Here is a 21,831-nt window from a genome sequence, read left to right on the forward strand (position 1 = left end):
AGATGTAATTAATCTTAACGGTGTTATACAATTTTTGCAGTGTATTTGAAATGCAACACAGGGAAGGAAGAAGACCAGGCCATTTCTAAGATCCTTGCCTACAAACACTAGCATAGGCTGCATCTAACTAGGTTTGACTGATCTCTTCTAGTATCCGTGATGGGCACAGGCTGAAACATTGAATTGGAACAAGTTGCAGAAGTCTCCAAGGCAGTCTGTTACCGTTTGTGGTCCACAGAGACCTGAAAGGTAAAATTGTCCCAGCTTCTTGAATTTAGGCCACTATTCACAAAATTTGAGCGTGGGTATATACAATCCTAAAATCTTTTTTTGTTGCCTGTGGTTGGGGATATTTGCCATGGGAGCTTACTCTTTTGCCAGGGGAAAGGAGAAATAGTTGTGTTGTAAGTGGAAGAAAGTCCCACCAACCATTTTTTTCTAATTAGGTGGGATTCCCACAGTGGAAGGATTTGGGAATGTGTGTGCTGATACATTTGGAGTACAAACCATTCCATCCTTTGGAAGAAAAATCCCATTGCTGCTCTTAAGCAACTAATCAAAAGCCGAACACTTCCAGAAAAGAAGCATGAAAACAAGTCTAGGGTAGTGCTATGTTTAAACACATGCAGTAGGATTGAATACATCACTGATGAAGCAATACTGAATTGATCCATTGTATCTATGGAAAGATATCAATAAAACAAAATGTCACTATTCAAGTTTTAAATATTAGGAATCCACCCATTGTTGTCCCAGGTGGACTCCGTTTCACTACAGAGCCCTGCAGCAACTCAAAGCATACTTTCTCCCCCTTCTCCATTTCTGCCATAGCAAAAGTAGTCATGGTGTTTCCGTTTGGAGTTTTCCGCTGGCTGCTTGAGAGAGTTCTTTTGTACCCCCGGCTAAAGGAGAGTTGTCCTAATGCTGGTCCTGAACTGAACTCCACAGAGATGACAAAGAGGTAGACACCTTTATGCGGTGCTTTAAAGTAGCCGTGTTCAGGGTAATAGCTGTTTCCATAATTGAGGTAAGTTTCGTTAAACCTCAGAGTTCTTTCCTTATCCTTTCTGTCTGAGAATCCCACGTGGAATGCCACTGACGAGTCTGAAAAAGAGAAACAGGGTTTTAACAGTGAGCGCTCTTCTCTCCCCAGGATCCTCAGGGTAGGAGATAAAGCCCTGTCAGGCCTTATTTCTGCATATTCCTTTGCAGACCTAAATGCTGGAAATGAGTATGTGCCCTGAGTTTAGCTTGGAGAGGATGAGACTGAGGGGTGACCTCACTGATGTTTGTAAATATGTAACGATGCGTGTCAGGACGATAGAGCCAGGCTCTCCTCAGTGATGTCCAGTGACAGGACAAGGAGCAGCGGGTGCCAGCTGGAGCATAGGAGGTTCCACAAAAACATCAGGAAAAGCTTTTTCACTGTGAGGGTGACAGAGCACCGGCACAGGCTGCCCAGGGAGGTTGTGGAGTCTCCTTCTCTGGAGACTTTCAAAACCTGCCATCTGGATGCATTCCTGTGGGACCTGCCCTAGGGGATCCTGCTCTGGCAAGCGGGGCTGGACTAGATGATCCTTCAAGGTCCATTCCAACCCCTGACATTCTGTGATTCTGTGAACTTGTTTCTCACTCAAACTGCTTATTTTGATGGAGGGGGAGGATGTAAATAACGTCAGAATTTCTCCCTCCGGCATCCCACAAGATGTCTGACAGGTCTCACAACTAATAGGCTGTGTGTGCAGGACCCAGAAAGATGCTAGACCTGCACATGAACAAATAAGAGAACCCACCTTTTTCCAAAAGCTGCATCTGCGCTGTGTTTCTTCTGCTTGTCATTTGCATAATTTCTCTGTGCTTCTCAGGCTTTTTCTTGTCTCTCTGCTTGTCTTGACCTTTCTGTTGCCTTCTTGCTTTTCTGGTCATCATTGACTGAATCCTTGTGACATCCAGACTTATATTTGAGGCAACTAATTCTTCATTGCTTCCAAACAGCTTTTTAAAAATCAGCAGATGTTCCTCCAGTTTCTGCTTAATGGTTGATAAATCTACAGAGAGAGCTTCCACAGAAACATTGAGTGGCTCAATTACATTTACTACTGTATGATTGCAGCAGAGATTCATGTCACCTCTTGATTCGTGCCTCTTGATTGCCAGGCTCAGGTGTTTGATATCATTCTTCAGAGTCATGATATCACTATAAGCTGAGCTCTCCAAGGAGTCATCTTTGGCAGCCTCGTAGTTAGGTTCCATATGTTCTACAATGCTGCGTTGACTACTAACTTCATCTAGAGTAGAGGATGTTTGCGTTTCTTCTTTGGGATGCTTAGGAGATGTACGAGCATCATGATTATTCTGTTGACCTCTCTCCAGCAGATGAAATCTCTTTATAAGAGATTCTAAAGTCATATTTTGTTCTTGGAATTTATCTAAGATATGTCTGAGAGATTCTTGCAGCTGAAATACCGACGATACTACTATACTAGTATCTTCTTCAAACAAGATTTCCATAGATTCTTCTCCCAGTAAAGCCTCCAGGGCTGCTTCATGCCTCATGGCATCTTCCAAAAGAGAGCCAAAAGAACTGTTGAGATACTTGATCTGTCGGTGAATTTCTTCGTCTTTCTTCTTCAAGAAGCCTATGTCTTCTGAAAAAGCTGTAACTTGGGACTGAAGTTGTCTGTTTTCTTCTTGACGGAGGTTAAGGGATTGATGAATAGATGGAAAAGCTGAGGAGAGCTCTTCAATTTCATTCCTCAAAAGGTCTCTGAAAACTGTCTCTAAGTGCTTCATATTCTTTAAGTCTGATTGGGTGCCTTCAAGGGAATAAGTGATATTCTTTAAATCTTCTTCCAGGACATCAGTGTCAGAAGCTATTTTTTGGCAATTACATTCCTCCATGTACCTCAACAGATCTGAATAATTTTCCCGAAGATTTGAGAGAGTGTAGTTGAGCTCCGACATCTGCCTTTCCATTTCTGCCTTGTCTTCTTCCATAATGAGTGATTTCTCCATTAAAGTTATTGTAAGATCTTCTGGCCTATGCTTTGAGATATTTCTTTTTAACTCCTTAAACCACCTCTCTAAAACAGCGATGTTCTGAAAGGCCACGTCTGACTCCATGTAAAGTTCTTTGAGCTGCTTTGCATGCCCTGCCAGAATGTCATTTATTTGTCTGATGGTTAACTGGCTATTTTCATCCTTGGGACCATGATGTGAGGAAAGTTCTGATAAATTTTTTTTCAAAGTCTCAAACTTATTTTCAAGATTATGTTGCTCTTGTTTCATGTTTGCTATGCTGTTGTTCAAAGCTGAGAAATGGGACTGCTGTATCTTATGAAACTTTTTGAGCTTTGTGTCAGTGTCTACCTTCATCATGGTGAGATTATAGTGAATACTACCCTGCTGCATTTGCAGCTGGTTCTCTATATCTCTTTTCACCTGATCAACTTTCACTATATTTTCTTGGACTTTTGATTCAAACTTAGTTCCGAGCTCCTGGAATTCCCTTTTGGGCACACTGCTCTCTTGGAATCTTTCTATGCTTTTCTTGTTGGCTTCCACATCTTGGGACAGGTTTCTTACCATGTTCGAGAGGTTCTGCAAGCTTCTGTTGAAACTTGCCCACATTGGGTTAAAATGTTTCCTTAGGAAATTTTCCATATGGGGAAACAAAACTTGCTGCAGAAGCCTTTCCTGTAGATCTGTTTTAAAAAAAAAATTAAAAAATTAAATTTAAATTCTTCTTTTGGAACTCATCGTAATCTGGCCAGGGTAAGTAACTCAAATATATGTTTTTCTAGAGTAACTGCCCTCTTACTGCCCAAAATATGACCACATAATGAATTTTGACAATTCCAAAAATAACGTAATTTTAAATCAAGGTTACTGTGAAGCTCATTGCATCTTTTGAGTTTGCAGACACTTAGATGTGCATCGACTGTCTCATTTAATTCATAAAAATACTGCATTTTGAAACCCTCAGACAAGCAGTATTGTAAGTGGCTGTAACTGCCACTTTTCACAACAGTTGGTGGTCTCTTCCTTATTTGACTGTCTCATTATGTTGTTCTTTTTCTGATGATTTCTACAATGCACCTTTTACTTCACAAAGTTATACAGCGCCTTAACAGCTGAACATTCTGGGCCAGGACTAAATAACTCGAAAAATCTGTGAGGTATCTGTACTAGGTGGGAATTACAGTAAGCCTTGATTTCTAACTTCAATGTCCAAACTTGAGTGCCTTGAAGTTCACTGAGGACAATAGTCTGTATTATTAGAAAATGCTTCTGCGAGCCAAAGGCTTACCTTAGTAGGTCAAATTTGGTACCTTTTTAGTACTTTTTTATACTCCTATGTACAGCAGGAGTAATGTTCCAAAGAAAGGTTGAAGGTTATATATTTTTTACATACACCAGTCTGATATTCCACACGTTGGAGTATTTAGCATAAGTATGAAAAAAAGAACAAAAAACAGATATAAACTCTACATTCCCATAGAAGAAGCTGTAAAAGCAGAATAGCAAGCTAACAAATTTTTAAGTGTAAGCAACCTCTTTATTCTGTAGTTAAGGTGTATTCCAAAATTCTAAAAACATGCAAAGGCAGCTGCTTTTCATTTCATTTCTCATTTCAAGGTACTCTTGAATATGATTCATTCATTTGTATTGAGATTGCACCCATTTTGTCTCCCTTTAGGAGCAACTAGGAGACCAAAGAATATCAGGGTATTTGTGTTTTCAAGTTTTCTTTCTGATCAGTGTGGTTTTACAGGGCCTACTGGTAGGCTGATAATTTTGCGTCAGACCTCTCACCTGAATTGCTCTGGTTCACTTCTAACACCATGCTTGTACCGTTGTTTTCAAATATTCTCTGTAAGTCACCTAAGTTGCTGACTGCTTGATGAATATCACTTTGAAGATCATCCAGTAAAGCCTCATGATTTTGAATGACTTCCAACATTTCTCTTGAATCCACTGATGTTGACACTAATCACAAGATTAAAAAAACAAAGTCATGCAACCAAGTGCAGCGACCAGGCGACAGGTATTCCTACAAGACCTCTGAGAACACCTGTGTAGGTTTTGCACTGAAAATTTTGCACTGACATTTAGAGGGGTTGTATATTTATAGCACCTTAGCTCACAGTTTCTTTGCAGAGATTTTTTTTCAACAGTGTTGAAAAATATTTAAATATTAACAGAAGAACTTCCACCACAGTAGCCATGATGGCAGTAAAATGCTCTTCATTTAAAATTGCCCCACACCATAAAAACGTTCAGGAATAATGACTCCTTTCAAGCCGGTGACTGAAAGGATAGAAAGGTTTAACAACCCAGAATAAAAGAAGAGGATGAAAGAGCAATTGAGATGTTCCACTAAGGAATCAGAAGCATAGGGTGTGTTAAAGCTGACCCTGCTGAGAGGCCCTTTAACTGATGTTATTCTAAATAAATACCTGCAAATTCGAGCTGTTGATTTCAAAGTGTACACTGAGACTTGCAGAAACTGATATATCCCAACTGTGCCATCCTAGGGGCCTACCTTTGACCTTGAAACCCAACATTTTATAAGCTTAGTTCATGTAAAAAAATGCTTATTCGTTCAGTGCTGAGAGCATAGTATAAAGATGACTCTCAGAGCTGCAATAGAATCATAGAATAGTTTCAGCTGGAAGAGACCTTGAAGATCGAGTCCAGCCTTTGTCCCAGCCCTATCGACTGGCTAAATGATGCCTCTCAATGCAACATCCACTGGTCTCTTAAACTACTCAAACTCAATTGCTAGAAGATACTTAGTAGCACTGCAAGCCACACCGTTTCCCAGAGGGTGAGGAAAGGTCTTTCTTCGGTAAGATTGGTAGGATGGAATGCCCGAGATACAAATCTGTAGTACCTCATCATAATAATCTCAAAGCTACTGGGTAGCATTTTGAATGGTTTTCCTGGTAGACTTCTGAGCATGGTGTATCTTCCTGTGAATCTACTTAGCAGAGCAAGGGGTTAAACATCGGTGCCATTGAAAAAAGCTTAAGGCTCTGTATAGCTGGCTTTGTCTCTAGGCATTGCTGGTGACCAGCCATTGGTACAATTTTTGGATACTTTGTCTAGAGCACTCATGTCATGTTACAGCAGAAGCCCTCCTTCATGCCGATAAATGTAATTGCATAAAAGCTTACCCAAATAGAGATATCGTCCGTAGATTATCATGTTGAAATTGAAGCTAAAAAAAAATGCATCTTTTTTTCTAATCAGTGACTGAGAGGTAAAAGAAGGGCAAGCACCATAACTTTGCGCACGTACTCTGGTTTGGAAAGTCCTCCTCTTCTCGTCCTTCCCTTTGATTTCCTGGCACCAGGATAAAATTGGGATCTGCAATTGAGATGTAATGCCTCTGTGAAAATGTTTTGGATACAGAAAATACTACAGTTTAGCAAAGCAATGCAGGCAAATTTTATTTGTAATGTATCTGATGTGGAGACATTGCATTGCAGGTCTGGAGAATTTACTTTGCTTGCAGTATAGTACTGGCACACAGCATTGCATAAATGGTAATGCTGTGCAGTAGGGTAAGGTTTTTCAACTTGTGCTGAGTTATTGTTCCTAAGACATAAGTCTATTGCCAACAGATCCTGCTTTTTTCTTTTTTCTTCTTGGAGATCCTATCAAATGATCTGCAAATTCCTCTTTCTTGTTCTACAGTTACCTGAACATTCTAGTAGCACCAGCTGTGGAGTGTGGTGCTGGTCAAATGAGGAGATAAAGATGGAGCAGCTGGTTTTGATCAATGAGTGTAAGAAAAGTGAAACTAAACTAGAAGTACTGCATTTGGTAATATCTTTCCAACATCATAAATGAAGGTCAGCATGGAGCATCACCTAGAGAGCAATCTATGAGTAAAAGGTCTCTGCAAAAAAACCCTAAACCTGCAGAGATAAAAACAGGCACTCCCATTTTATCTGTGGAGTCTGCAGGTGAATTAGATATCGATTGTGAGAAAATTTTCACACAGATATTTGACTCGTTTGTTATGGTTGCCTTAATTGCTAGGAGGAATTACCTTTTATCCATTCAAATTCTCTTTTAGGTTTTGGAGTACTATTTACTAAATCCTACCAGTGCCAGGAAGCACTCCAGATTTTCAATCACACTACCTCCCCTCTCTCTTGCACACATCATTATTCAACAGTACAAAGAGCTGTTTATTGTACATAAAGGTTATTACTAGAGCTTCCATGGAAGTAACACCCTGAGCTTTTCTGTTCTTCTGTTGTAGAACATCTCCCCACTCTAGGAACTGGTATCTGTGTGGCCAGAGTAAGCAGAGAGAAGGCAGCAATGTGGGCTGGGAGGGAACGCTGCCTACCCCTTTGAACTTGGATACGGTGTGGTTTCCCCAGCCAGATGACTTCATCCTGTAAACTGACCACAGGGGCATTTCACATGTTGCTTTCTGATCAGTCACCAGTTTCTACCTGGAATTAGGCATTCCCTAGATGGACTCGTGCATCTGGCATCTTCCCTTCTCCCAGGGCAAGTCAATACATTTCTCGATGTGTAAAGGTTACAAAGGTGCTGCTAACAGAAGAATAAGTAGCTAATACTATTAGCTACTAATTGCAGTGGATTACAACTAGGTATTGGTGATTTGGGGCATAGCAGACCAAGGAAAATATGGCATCAGTTCTCAAAAAAAACTAAGGAAAAGAGTTAGACAAACTTATTTCTTGCCACTGCGACGGGCATTTAGTTGTTAATGCTCACGCTTGTTTTCTAGCTTTCCTTACCATGCTGTTCACAGTCTTTGCCAATAAATCCAGGGCAGCATTTCCACTGCAAAGACTTCAGAACCTTCTGTTTCACTTGATAGACTGGCTTCAGAGCTGTCCTGTACCTGGGGAGTAAGGGTCTGGACATTAGATGCAAGTTATTGTCAGTTGGCATCACTTGGGATAAAGTCACTGACCCTGGCAGCACCGTGGTGCCAAGCATGTCCTGGATGGGTAAAGCAGAACACAGTTAAGAAATTTGTCATAAACTTTATCACCGCTGCTTAGTAAAATAGCATTTTTTTCCCCCTACAAAAGGTTGATTTTGGGGGCTACTGTCTGCAACAGGAGGTGTGTGCACATTCTTACACACAGGCAGAATATAACCGCTGTTCAGTGAGCGGGGCTCCAGTAGTGTGCCTCACACTCTATTGTTTTCTGGTAGAGATTTTTTTTCTAAACATGTTGGCACTGATCTGATGCAAGTCTGGGAAATGTCACAGATGGCAGATTTATGAGAATATCAAAAATATGACTGTAATATTTATTTTAATACGGTCTCTTCCAATCAAGTTGGGACTCAACGTGAACTTCTGTAATATTCTGATGAGTTGTAGAGCAAGTTTTATTTTTAAACAAATGTTCGAGAATGTCACTAGTACCAAGGAAGGTACAAATTTGTTAAAATCTCCACTAGAAATAATCATGAAACTTTTTGTTGTTCAGAGAAAGAGAAATTAATTTTATTAACAAGTAACTAAAGAGTTTTGCAATCAAGTAACTACGTAGATGTGAAAACATGTAGATGAGTATTAAATATTATTTCACCTAAAAGTGTGTTGTGAATCAATGTCTCCCAAACCTTAAAAATGTATTTTCTAGTACACTTGGCTTTCACCAGTACTTTTTGGGTAGTCAGTCCTTCTGAAAGAAGAGTAAGCACTTGGGTGATCACACATCTCTAACTCCTGTCACAGAAATGTTCTCACTGATGACCACAGGCAGATTTTTTTTTTTTAAGTTATGTTTGTGTGTTATGACCTGAAAATCTTGGAAAAAGTATGGTCACTGGTTTTTTTTCTGGGTAAACATGTGGGAAGATTTGAAAAATCACTTCAGCAGTAAACTGATGCTTGATGGCTTGGAAAGGCAGTTGTTCTCCCAGGCCACTTAACTGCCTGGTCACCTCAGGTACATAAATCAGACCCTACCTGACTTTAGTATTAAACTGAGTTGATGTTTTAATGTTTTGAAAAATGTGCCAGTAAGTACTTTAGAAAATATTTAGATACTTTGGAGAAAATTCTGTTTTCTTCAGTAGTTTTATTTAGTATACTTACATGATCTTCTGACAGTCTGGGGCTCCGTTTAGACAGGGCTGTTGGGAGTTGACAATGTACTTCTCCTTCATGCAGGCTTCGATGTATGTTACCAGCCGGGACTGCGTGAAAGAGCACCAGTTTCTAGTGGAAGAAAGACATGGGAAAGGAATTTGAAGTAGGTCTTTTTAAGTATCTGCTTGTAACAGTGCCAAGCAGAAGGGCCTTCTATTTTTTTTCTTTTACTTTTTTTTCAACTGGGTGATGAGGAAAGTGGAAAATGCTTGTTGGCTTCTCCCTCCACTCCCAATTCATTTGTTTTCATTTGGGACATTTATCTGAGTTTGTCAGAAAAGGGTTGATTGTCTGAACTTTGATGTATTAGTTCCATTTCCAGTCCTTTCATTTAGCAGGAGAAATTTCCAACATGTGATAACATGCAGGTTAATGTCACTTTAAATGTCAAATTGCCTTTCTCGGCATGTTGCCATTTCAGATGCCTAATGTCTGACTCATCAGATTGAGGCAGGCTTAATCCGACCTAAAGTCCATTAATATCTTCCTAAATATTACTTCTTCAAGATAATATAGTAACTGATTGGATTTTATTAATTAGGCTAGCAGGAAATTATATTGGAAAAATGAGGGTTGCTTTCTTGGGTTTTAGTTTTATGCTTCTAGCAAGGACAAGTGAGGTTTACTAGTCTGGTAAATTTTCCAAGTTAGAATTATATAGGCATCTGTTAATTCAAGAGTGTAGGAGATCCTCTTCCTTTTCAAGAGTAAAGTCAAGACATAGAAATATACTGAAGTTTGAAGTGTGATAGTTAAAATCCAAGACCAGAAATATTAGGAAGTGAGGAGTAATAATTGTAAAAGGAAAAAAATGTATTATTAGCATCTGAGTAATTAGTAATTGCAAGTATTATTTGTAAACTGTGCATGTATTCAAGATTATTTCAGATAGTTTGTTTACAGAAGTTCACCAGTTAATCACCAAGGAATCCTCCAATTCTCTATGAATAGTGGTGAGTAGAAAGGGGATGTGACAGCTTTGTTTGGACTGAGAAGCTATAGGGAGGCAAGAGGTCTCACTGTTTAACTCTGGCTACAAAACCTTGAGAGGAAGTGTCACTGAACCAGCAATTGTATTTTACAGACGACAGGTGTCTTAAAGCCAGTCTGGGGCCTTGTGTTTCACACCGGTTTGGCTACATGTCCTGCCTATTGAAGGAGAACACCTATAATGGTTATTTCTAAAACTGTGTGCACACGGGGCCTTTGGGAGGTTGTGACACACCATTTAACATACCGATGATGAAACGTGCTAATCTTTAGGGAAAAGGTGAGGTTGAGCAGTAGCGAAAGAGAAGTGAAAAAATATATACCGCCCTCAGCTTTACCACTAATTGACCCTAACCTTCCAGAGTGCCTTTACATAGATGGGTCCAAAGAGGCTGCCAGGTTAACACAGTTAATCTGACTGGATCCAAGCGTCCCTCAATGTTTGCTGTGTTGAGGCTGTTAACTGTTCTGAAACAAAATGCCGCACTCCACAGTTTAAATTTGCAGTCTTGTTTTCCACAGTTTAAATTTACAGTCTCATTTTCCAGACAAGAAGATTGGCATGATGTCAGTTGCAAAAGGGGTTTGATGCCTTCATCACTCCCGCATGATATAGCACCTGTGGAGGAAACAGCTCTCTAATTGTCATGAAATTAGTGGTCCTGGCTGAATCTCAAAAACTGAGCTACTCTGTTATGTCGCTCCTGTGTGGCCTGCCTGAGGTGATCCTGCTCTGGCAGGGGGGTTGGACTAGATGATCTGTAGAAGTCTCTTCCAACCCCTAACATTCTGTGATTCTGTGTTAGATGGCCATGTGACAGGTGCTATTTTCATGTGATATGGGTTTTTCCTCCTCTGTCTGGTGTCTTTAGAGGTCTGCTTTTCTACCTCCAGTAGAATAGCATCCAGTATTTTTGCAGCTATTATTATGAGCCTTAGAGCTTGCTGGTGTCAATATATGCATATCTGCTTAAATGAGCCCTTGAGGAAAATTAGAAATCATATTATATGCCATTATGCGTGGTATTAAAATCCTTTTCTGTAGGAAATCAGCATTAGTTTCTCAGAACAAACCGTATACAGTATTTCATGAGATTGTCAGAACTTGTGTTACAACGGAGCAGAGCGTTGTGGGAGGAAGAGAGAGCTGTGTCTGAACAGCTGAACTTTAGGCAGTATATTTTTAAATGGGAACACAGGAACCAAATCTCTGATTATCAGCATATATGGAAAACGTTTGCCCCTCTGGGAGAGTTGCAGAAACAATGGGGAACCGAGTCCCTTGCAAAAGCAGAAGCTGTGGCAACAGTGGCCAGGCTGCCAGAAGAAGAGGAGGAAGCTGGAAGGAAGCTGGAAACACCAGGAGGAAAGGGCAGACAGCTTGGGCTAGCTGGGAGCATAGGCAGCCTTCTTTTGCTCCTCCATTTCTTAGGGAAAATGTGATTGAAATTTCAGCGAACGTTCATGCAATCAAAACTCTTTCTCTTGGAAGCTGGGGCAGAGCCTGTGTCGCTGGGAAGGCTGAACAGGAAAGCAGGCTGCTGCAGCCTTCGTTGTGATTTCAAGCCAAAACAGCTGCTTTGGTGAGCTGTAATTCTGGGGCCTTTGGAAGTGACTAAGGGAGGTTTGGGGCCTATTATCAACGCGAGTCTTATTTCCTATGGGACTGGACCAGAAGACGAACCCTCAAGCTTTTATTAAATTGTTACTCTTAAGAGTCAAAGACTCTGCTTGTGTTGGTTAAAGCCAGCAGAGCAGCACATGTGCTCTGGCTGACATCTGCCTCTGAGGTGCGTAAGTCCTCCAGGCTTCATCAGGCTGCATCGCTTTTCAGAGGTTGGCGTAAGACGATTAGCTCTGAAACAGAGACCTGACTTATGCTTGTGCTTAGGCTCTCCTCTCTCATGTGCCCCGCTAGCCATAGCCGGGAGCAACTTTTCCCCCTCAAATCCTCTCTGCGTTTTTTTCCTGGGGAAATAAATTGACCAGGCATTGTTGCTGGAGCTCTCTGGCATTTTTGCAAGGTGCAGTATCTTGGGTCTGCCCGCGGGATGCCTGCCAGATCTAGGCAGGAGTCTGCATTCAGTGTGGAAACCTCCTTTTAAATTAAGATTCTTTGGCTGTAGTGTTTTGTTCTTTCCTCATGAAAACAATCCACACCCCATGAATCATAGTCTGGGCTGATTTGTTTTTCCCACCATACACAGCTCCCAAACGAGTCCGTTGAGTTATGCAAGCCATACAAATTGAACCCAAATGTTTACGTGCATCAACACGTGTGTAAGCAAGCATGTGGCATTGTGTGACCCTGAGTACTTTTTGCTACATTGCACATGTAAATGTGCACACACATTTAATAGAAAATACAGGGATTTCTTTTCAAAACCTGGTAATATGTTGGAGGTACCTGTTGGGCTTCCTACTTGTAGAAGAGGGGTGATACTGTACCAGAAATTGAATCAGTGGTTCATCCTAACTTGATGCCTGGTTTGGACAGTTATTAGCAGTATGCAGAATGAATAGCACAAAAAAAAGGGGAATTTGAAACTTCCTTTAATGGTGGTCACACTTCTTTTTGTCCATTTTTCTTTTGTGTCTGCTCACTAGTTCTCTCTCACTTGATCTTAAAAACTTATTTGTGGGGCTGAAGGGCTACATAATATCATGTTTTGGTTTTAATCACAAAAACTTTTAGTGGTTTCTATTTCCATGAAGCCTGTTAAAATTTATTCTTTCATCAAATAGTTAAATAAGGCCTATCTTTCCCATCTGTAATGAGATGCAATATAGATACATGTGCCCGAAGATTAAACTTACTGCAGTATTTATTTCATATCTTGTCAAATGCTTCCTTTAAGGAAGCTTTGCTATCTCTAACTAAAAGTACCCCTTAACTTTATTAACCTTAAGGGAAAATACGTCATTCTTTAATGCTGAGTGAAACAATGTGAAGACTGAGAAAGGCTTGATCTAAAGTTCAGTGAAGCAAGCAGGAGTTCTGTCGGCACCACTGGGCTCTCAATCAGGCTCTGAAGTTTCAGAGAGCTGCTCTTTCACAAATAGCACTTTCTTTATTCAGCTGGTTTCTGGAACACAGCAGCTTTGTGTTCTGCTTCTGCGTTTTTTCCCCTCTTTGTAATTATGTCGCTTCGTTCACTGAATATATAACCAACTTGACACCCTCTGCTTTTATTCTCTTTAATACAGTTTTCTTTTGATTCAGGCTTCTGCTGCCAAGGAGAGAGAGGGGTAGAAAGAAGTTGCTCGTGAGGAAAGCAGAAGAGCTTTCTCTCCAGTCTGGGAAATGGTAAAGTTTATCATAATACTGCAAGTTAGAGCAGCACTTGAAGGAAACCTAGCAAAAGCAGGGCTGCAGATGTTTCATTTGTTCAGTTGCTTTTCCTATTTTATATTCAAAGCAAATTAATCCTTTTTTTTTTTTTTAACCTGCAAAAAATATCTGAATAATTTTCTTTGCTCAAGCTTCTATTATTTGAACCTTTAAGGTCTTGAAACTAAAAACCGATCTTAAAAACATTTTTTTCTTATGTTGGATGATCTGCTTTGAGTGAAACATAGCAAAATGCAAGCAGTTCTAGCTCTGATTCAAGGATTCCAGCAGGCCACCTTATATCATAGTGGACAAAATAAAACCCACAGAACCAGGAGATAAAGCGAGATGGCTGGTCTGCAGTAATTATGACTGCGCGGATGAATATGGGGTAGGCTTTTTTTTTTTTCATATGCTGCTACACCAACAATCGCAGCATGACAGTGAGTGTGAGTAAGGCCCTCCAGCTCAGCTAGATACTTATATACTTTATTTTTCTTTGTTACATGTTTTCATGATTGGCACTGCAGTGCATAATTTTAGACACTTCCTAGGTCAGTGGAATTTTTGCCTGAACAAAAGCTTCAGGAATTCAGGACGTTGTTTTTCCATAAGCTTTTTTTATTTCTTTGGCTGTACAACTGAGTTGTCCTTCACATCAGTTTCCTCAGGTTTCTGTTCTCAAAGAAGCCAGTTTCTAGAATTACTATGAAAACTCCTCTCCAGCCATTCTCGTGTCTGCCACTGACAAAACGCAAAACTTTTCAGGCCCATAACACTTTCTATACAGTGCAAAAGGCACCAAATGAGTGAATATTGCTGCTTAAATGTGCTACAAGATGACAATAGGGGACTATGATCTTTAATAAATTTAAACAAGTGATGTTTCCATTGGCTTGTACAGAGTGACTCCTGATTTATACCAGTTGAAGCAGAAAAAAAAAGAACAAAGCTTTAGCTGTGGAATAATCTATGTTCTGTTTTTCTCTCAGTGCAAAATTCTCACTGAGAAGCAAAAGCAGCCTCAATAAAATAGGTAAAATACCACATTTAAATTAATCTAAACTATGCACATCAGCTTTAAGAGAGACTATCTTTTTATTCTTTATGGAGTACAGAAGGGCGTTCAGCTGTTGAGAAAAGGTACTAGCTCTTTGAGGGAACACGGTGTGCTGCTGGGTTTTTAATTAGCAGAGAGCAAGTGATTGCTAGTGTTCTGTCTGAATTCTCCAGCTCTTCTCCAAGAGCCCTGTATTACAAAACTCTTGTATTTGTCTTTCCTTTAGGGTGAGTAGAGCCTCCTCTCATACAAGGTCTGGGATCTTCCCATGACTCACCTCACACACCACCCTGATTTTCACAGGTTTAAGCAGGCTGATTGATTTGCAGTTTACCTTAACCAGCTGGGCTGAAAAGAGTGGCAGTGGTGGTTTCAAATGTGGATTTCCATACAGTGTTGGAAATCTTTCAGAGCCCTGAGTAATGCTGGCTGAGTGCCATTTTTTTATTCTAACAGTAGTGCCGGTTAGTCTGTTATCAGTTGGAACTTGTCCTGCAGAATGTCCTAAAAACTTTCTGAGCAAATCCAGCCCTGAACCTGGAGCCTCACTGGGAGCAGGAGCTCAAGAGAAATCAGGCTTTGCTGGGAGCTGGTTTTGAGCCAAATCCAAGTGTTGTACAAGCTACTTCAGAGAAATGAATGCAAGAGGTCTTTCCTCTTCACAAAACATCCACAGCGTTTACCTCATTTATATTATCCCCCTCACCACAGAAGATCCACAGCCTATTCAGAGGGCAGCTTACACTTGGATTTCATCTTTTGATTCCTGCAGCCTAGTTCACCCCTAGCATAGCATGCTCAATCCGTTGTCAGACCTTGACTTGAAGCTGGAATCCAGTGGCCAGTTCCACTGCTGCCAGCGAGTCAAAAATGCACAGGAAGCCAAGCTTCCCGGTCAGGCAGGGCACACCAAGGTTTGTCCTTGTGTTTTGGGCATGAGTGTAATTTTGTTCAGGGCTGGCCACTGATCACTCATTGAAGGGGTATGGACTCCTGCAAGTAGGAATGTGGTAGTAGTGCTGATGGTGGTTTGGGGGCCTGTTCTGCAACAAGACGAATGAATTACTGCAGCTTGCGCTTAAAAATAATGAAATAAACCAATCCTTTGGGCACACAGGGTTCAATAACTCCCACAATTACGTGCGATGAAGCTGTATCGTTTGTTTCAGACATGCTAATGGGAAGCCATTCCACCTGCAGCTGTGCTGGTCAACAGGAGCCAAAAATCAGAGAATTTCCTAAAGTTCTGAAAGGAGCCAAGACCCTAAATTTGATAGGAAACCGTTACTTCTGTTAATGAACTTGGCACTGCAGAAGCTATTGTTGAGCACTCAATGGCCATTCCACTAGTCTGCAGGATGTCAGGGGATGAAGATCACATTTAGCTGCATTTCTTCCAAAACTCGTTTTATTTTAAGCATGTGTTCTATGCCCCTTTGCTGGGAAATTTCAGTATCCCATAAGCTTCCTAAGAAAGTCCCTGTCTAGTTCTGAAAAAAATAGATGAGTCAGTGTGAAATTAGTCTTAATTAAATCAATGGCTGTTTTCCTGCAAAAGCGGACGAAAAATAAAGTATTAAGATTGCGCATTGTTCTGACTTTCCTTAGGATAAGACTGATTTGGGTTTTCTCTGCTTGTCTATGCTTCTGAGAATAGTTCTGTATTTTGACACTGTGAGAAATCTCCAAAAGAGGCCTGCTTCTTTGTGGCTGTCTCTGTGCCAGATTAGAGGGAGGGGTGTGTGTTTCAGTGAGACAGCAACGCACCTGGCTGACATCAGGAAGCATTCTTCTAATCAAGGGTGACTTCACAGAATTGTGTGTCCAAGCCTTGAAACATGTTAATGCAATTAAGGATTTACTTACGCTGAAGATTTCTGCCTTTCCTATTTATAGTTTGGGTGGTGGGGGTTGGGGATGTTTTGGAGTTTGTTTTTTAATTTTTTTGCAAACACATGATTTTAAGAAAAATCCCAATAGATGACAAGCTGTGTGCGTGTTTGTGGATTAAATAGAAAGAAGGAAAAACAAATCACCTACCCTAGTTTTTGGAGGGCAAATCAAAAACAGAGACTACTTGGCAATGATTCTGCTTTTGGAAAGAGAGAAGTTCTGTCAAACTTCATCTTAGATGGGGAAATGAGCTCTGGTTGCTTTGGGTTGTTCCGCTCTTTCCTGTTTCACCACCCCAGCCCGTTTTCTACTTTACTGGCTGAGCCATTCATCAGTAACCAGCTCTGTCAGTATGATTACCAAGGGGGAAAGTTTAAAAATAACCCCTGCTTTTTCCTAAGATTATTTTTAACCCGGAATGCTTAAGTGATCTGGTTTACAGTGTTACTTGACAGACAGGTCAGGCTAACCGAATGTACAGGCAGCTTTGGGTTTTGCTGTCAGAGCTAGTGTGTGATGGGATTGTGCCTTTTAGATGCTTCATTTATTATTACGTTTTAATGAAATATGAACACAAAATGCATGACTGTTCTTGGTGTTGTGGTCGTGAGGATTAGGTTAAAGCCAGCTGGCTGTGGCTCTGCTCAGTGCTGAGAAAAGTTTGGAGCCTTGGGCTACAGTGCTCTGCTAGTGGTGCTTCAGTGCATTGCTTCATCGGAGAAATAATCTGTTTGTAGGGAGAGAAAACAAGCCCTTCTGAGTGCAGTGACAACAGTCGAGGTCTTTCCATGGATCTCCAGTCAACAAAGCTGAGTTCATTGTAAGGGTACAGAGAAGATGGCACATTGTTCCCAGGGCCAGGGAACCTTTCCTTCCAAAGGCTAGGTCACCATGTTCCTGACCCCCATAATACAGCTGCAGGGAGAAGGACAGGTGTGTCCAGTTCTGCCTGCCCAGGTCTGAATTGTACAGCCTATGGGGATGGCATCCAGCTCTCTACTTACGTGACCCTCTCCTGCAGCTCCCCTCAGGTCAGCTCAGCACCATGCCTTCCTCAAACATGTAGCATTACCAAAGTATTTGATAGAAGCAGCTCTAAAGAAAGAAAAATCTCGAAGGTGGCTTGTCATTTTAAGACAGGTTTTCACAAGCTGTCACATGTGTCATCCACATAGCAATTGTCAGGGTAACAATCGTGGTGCATTATCTCATTGACCTATTTAGTATCCTGTATCAAAAATAGTGTCTGTGTCAAAAATCGTGTGGCCAGCAGGAGTAAGGAAATGATTGTCCCCCCGTACTGAGCACTGGTGAGGCCACAGCTTGAGTACTGTGTGCAGTTCAGAGAAGGGCAACAAAGCTGACGAAGGGTCAGGAGAACAAGTCTTTTGAGGAGCAGCTGAGGGAACTGGGATTGTTTAGCCTGGAGAACAAGAGGCTGAGGGGAGACCTTATTGTTCTCTACAAGTACCTGAAAGGATGTTGTTGTGAGATGGGGTTGATCTCTTCTCCCAAGTAGCAAGCGATAGGACTAGAGGAAATGGGCTCAAGTTGCACCAGGGGAGGTTTAGATTGGATATTAGGAAAAATAGCTTTACTGAAAGAGTCGTAAGGCATTGGAACAGGCTACTCAGGGATGTGGTGGAGTCATCATCCCTGGTCGTATTAAAAAAACATGTAGATGTGGCACTTAAGGACATGGTTTAGTGGTCATGGTAGGGCTGGGCTGACAGCTGGCTTTGATGTTAGAGGCCTTTTCTGACCTTTATGGTTCTATGATCCCTTTCAATATGACTTGATCAGACAGCAGTTGCATTGGTTACACCTGGTGGTAAGTATTAGAGTAGATGAAGAGCTAATGCAAAGGTAATGCAAGCTATTATTTGATATTTACCAAATCAGTTTTTGAACTTCCATATATCTGGTCATGTCCTAGGCAGCATTTCAAGCTTTATTTTACGTGCCTGTATCCACACATAGGAAAGCTACCTGTAACAAAAGAGTGATCCTATGAAGTTCTGCATTAGGCATCTGTTTTATATGGGAAACAAAGAGTAAAAAATGTAATTTTTATGTATTTTGGTTATTATATATGGATTATTTATGAAATCCAGAACCTGTTTTTGCTATTCTCGCTCTTCATCTTCCATTGCGAAGACAAATGTTAATATAGTCCAGCAATTTCATGGTACAGATATTTTCATCTACTTGTGATTATTTCCCTTTTCAATTCTGCTGAAAGTTTGGGTACGTGTGGATCCACTTATATCAGCCATAGAACAGAGTATTGAAAGTCAAGCCAACTAGCTCATGTGAGAGAGGGCTGCTGGGGAGAAAAGGAAAAAAAAAAGTGATTTCCTTTGGAAAATTGGCCTCTTAGATAGTTTTCATTTTGTAACATGTACCAACATTTGTCCACTTGTCCACTTTGAGTATGCAGAACTCCTGTTTGCTCAGATACAAGCAGTTCTTCCTCTAAAGTACAGTTGAAACAAGAATATTATTATCCACACATTTCTCTTTTTTTAAAAAGTCATGTAAAGGCCAGTGACTTCTTCCTGATTTTCTCATTTTAAAACTCTTACTAGAATAGTTTTGTTTTTCTGAGGGGAATTCATGAGTAACATATCAAAGTATTTGACTGGTATCTAAAGAGTCATTTCACCTTACATGTTGAAACAGGAGCCACAGGATTCTATCTGACTAATTACTTTGGATGTATTAGTTGTGATGGTCTCAAATATTCAAATAACTGCAATAAGAAAAATAATACTATGTTTTTAAAAAATCTAAGAATATGTTATAACAACCACTATTCCTAATGCAAACGGAAAATAGCGAGAGTTTGGATAAAAAAAACAAAATTTCTGTTAGAAAATTATGAGAGTCAGAACTTTCTTTGAGAATCAAATTTTTTGTAGCTTTTGTTTGTTTCCTAGTTCTGAAAATATTGTCCTATTTCAAAAGCAAATGAGAAGTGGGACATAGTTTAGTTAGAGAATTATTCTCCACCACCTCAAGCTTTTTCTATGGCATGTCCTTATCTTCCTATCTCTTAATTCATTATTAACTCTGATGCTTTTCTTCTTGCTTCCTCCTTTAGAGATATAAGCCCAGTTCCTCGATATTTCTTCCAGAGCATGTGTCACACTTTTAGTGAAGAAATAGCAGATTCATGGCAACTTCTTGTCTATGCATAGCAGGGTGCTCTGGCCACGAGCACCTGACATGAGCGCGGGGACCTCAGGCTGTGAAGGTACACTGCTTCAACCATTTGCAATGAATTTTAGAATCTGGAGTGCTGTCCCTTCTCATTTGCACCCTCTCCCATCACTTTTGGACATAATCCCTCAAAGTCTCAAATTTCTTTCATAGGATATGCTAGCTTGCATGTAGTAGCTCTAGCAAAAGAACAAATAACTTGAAGCTAATTCCAGGCTAGATTTTTATTGCCTGTAGTCATCAACATAGCTTTATAATTGGGAGGAACGTTACAATTTGACTCATTACACAATACCTCCATAAAAGGAGGAGGTATTCCTCTTCTTGGGAAGAAATTAGGATGAATAATAGCTGGTGGTGAACTGAATTACTCAAGCTGGTGCTGAACACAGCAAAGGAAGAAATCCCTATTAGGACAGTGTATGACAGCATCTTGCTGACCTACAAATGCACCTTTTTTCACCATTGCATTTTTATGGTACTTATAGTTTTCAGAATGCTTTCAGCATTTCAACCAGCAATCAAGTGACTACCACCTTGCAGTATAACATGGAAGTCCAGAGTGCCACTTAGGCTTGGTTTTTCTTTCCTTGACAGTGCCTGAAATGCATTAACCAGGAGTAGGTAAATTAACAGTGCGTGTCGTTATCGAACACTACCCAAGAGGAAAGTGGAAGTCAACACTTACAGGCTTTAGAAAATGACTTAAGGTTAATGGTGGGAGGTACAGATGTGTGGGAAGATGTAGCATGAAGGACAACAGAGTTTTAATACACTCACCGTGCTACCTGCAGGAGGGAGGCCTTAATTTTACATGTAGATGAGATTAGAAACAAGATTGCATGCCTCAGTTTGCATGAAAGGGAAGCATGACAGGAGCAAGGTTTTATACTCTCTTTCCATCTCCCTTTTTTCCTTTACTCAAGGAATGTAAAGGGAAAAAAAATACTGGGGCATCCTAAAGCACCAAACTGCGAACAGCACTCACTGTGCTGCTGTTTCAGCTCTCGCAAACAGGGCTCTGCAGTACCCGTGCATCAGGGCTATAAAAGATTCATTCACTGTCCTGCTCGGTTTTCATCTATTTTAAACATTTAGAGACCTACTTACGTGCCCTGTAAAACTCACAAAAATCATAGTGTTTGGAAATTTTCTAGTGAAGCACATGCCTTTTACAGTCAGGATAGCTACTCTTCTGCTGTAGATTACCATGAGAAGCATTTCACTGTTATGAAAACTTTTTTTGAGGGGTGAATTTGTAGTCATTTTCATGCTTATTTATTATTCCTCACTTTGCTGTATTTACTTCTCAGTATTCTTATTTTACTAACATCCTGCCATTTTCTTTCGCGCTCCGTTTTCAAGGCCCAGCTTTGCAGCCAGGCACATTCCGATGATGGGCAAACATTGCAATGGTCAGCAAAAATAATCAGCATTGCTTTGTGATGAGAAAAAGTCAGTAAATGAATTTCCTCTACTTCTGCTTTGCCAGAAACACCGTTTTTGTTTTATGGTACTGCAGTAGAGCTGGAAGGCTTCACATTTGCCAGATGTGTCCAGACCCCTAACCCCGTTTTGCTGATTTGGATTAGGCTACGGAGCCGGTCCCTTCTGTGGTTTCATCCTCAGCGATCAATTCAGCTCTCTATTTCTGTAGTTAAAACATTTAAATACCTCCTGTTTGGATATAGATTGATCCTGAAAATCTAATATGTTTTAATAAGAAGCTTCTATTGAGAATGGTCTTTTTAGGATAAAAGTATCATACAAGATTGCACTATCATTACATGTAAGAGAGACACGCTGGGGTACTTACCCATTTCGGGATTGTGAACTTGCAGCTTCAAAATCCTCTCTCTCTTCCTGATGTGAGGAGATCACACTTGAAGGATAATCTCGAGTATCCTCCCTGAGCCCTTCTGCCTCCCAATAACCTTTTTCCTCATGTGACAGGGGAGTCCTCTGGGGGTATACAGAGGTCTCATAAATTTGTGGCTGTGAGCTGTGCGCTGAACCATCATGATATCCACGATGGTCCGAGTGTTTGACCAGCTTTGCCAATCCTATTGTATTGCAGATTACTAGAAGCTTCACGAGCATTGTGGGTTTTTTCCCCACCCAGTTGCACCTGTCTCTTGTTCTCTTCTCTGAAGCTCAGCCTGGATTAATTCA

At 40.6% G+C, this 21,831-nt stretch overlaps 1 protein-coding gene across 1 annotated transcript; it reads right to left on the minus strand.

Moving 5' to 3' along the window:
* Nucleotides 1-601: 601 nt before the first annotated feature.
* On the minus strand, nucleotides 602-21,759 carry MMRN2 (multimerin 2). Its single transcript, XM_009875477.1, has 7 exons — nucleotides 21,476-21,759; nucleotides 9,110-9,232; nucleotides 7,788-7,894; nucleotides 6,304-6,372; nucleotides 4,816-4,989; nucleotides 1,794-3,704; nucleotides 602-1,104 (listed from the first exon to the last, which is right to left on the minus strand). The coding sequence occupies exons 1-7, from the start codon at nucleotides 21,757-21,759 to the stop codon at nucleotides 716-718; spliced, it is 3,057 nt and encodes a 1,018-aa protein (XP_009873779.1). The 3' UTR covers nucleotides 602-715.
* Nucleotides 21,760-21,831: the final 72 nt, after the last annotated feature.

Source organism: Apaloderma vittatum, unplaced genomic scaffold (assembly GCF_000703405.1).
Source record: "Apaloderma vittatum isolate BGI_N311 unplaced genomic scaffold, ASM70340v1 scaffold6788, whole genome shotgun sequence".
NCBI classification, from domain to species: Eukaryota; Metazoa; Chordata; class Aves; order Trogoniformes; family Trogonidae; genus Apaloderma; species Apaloderma vittatum.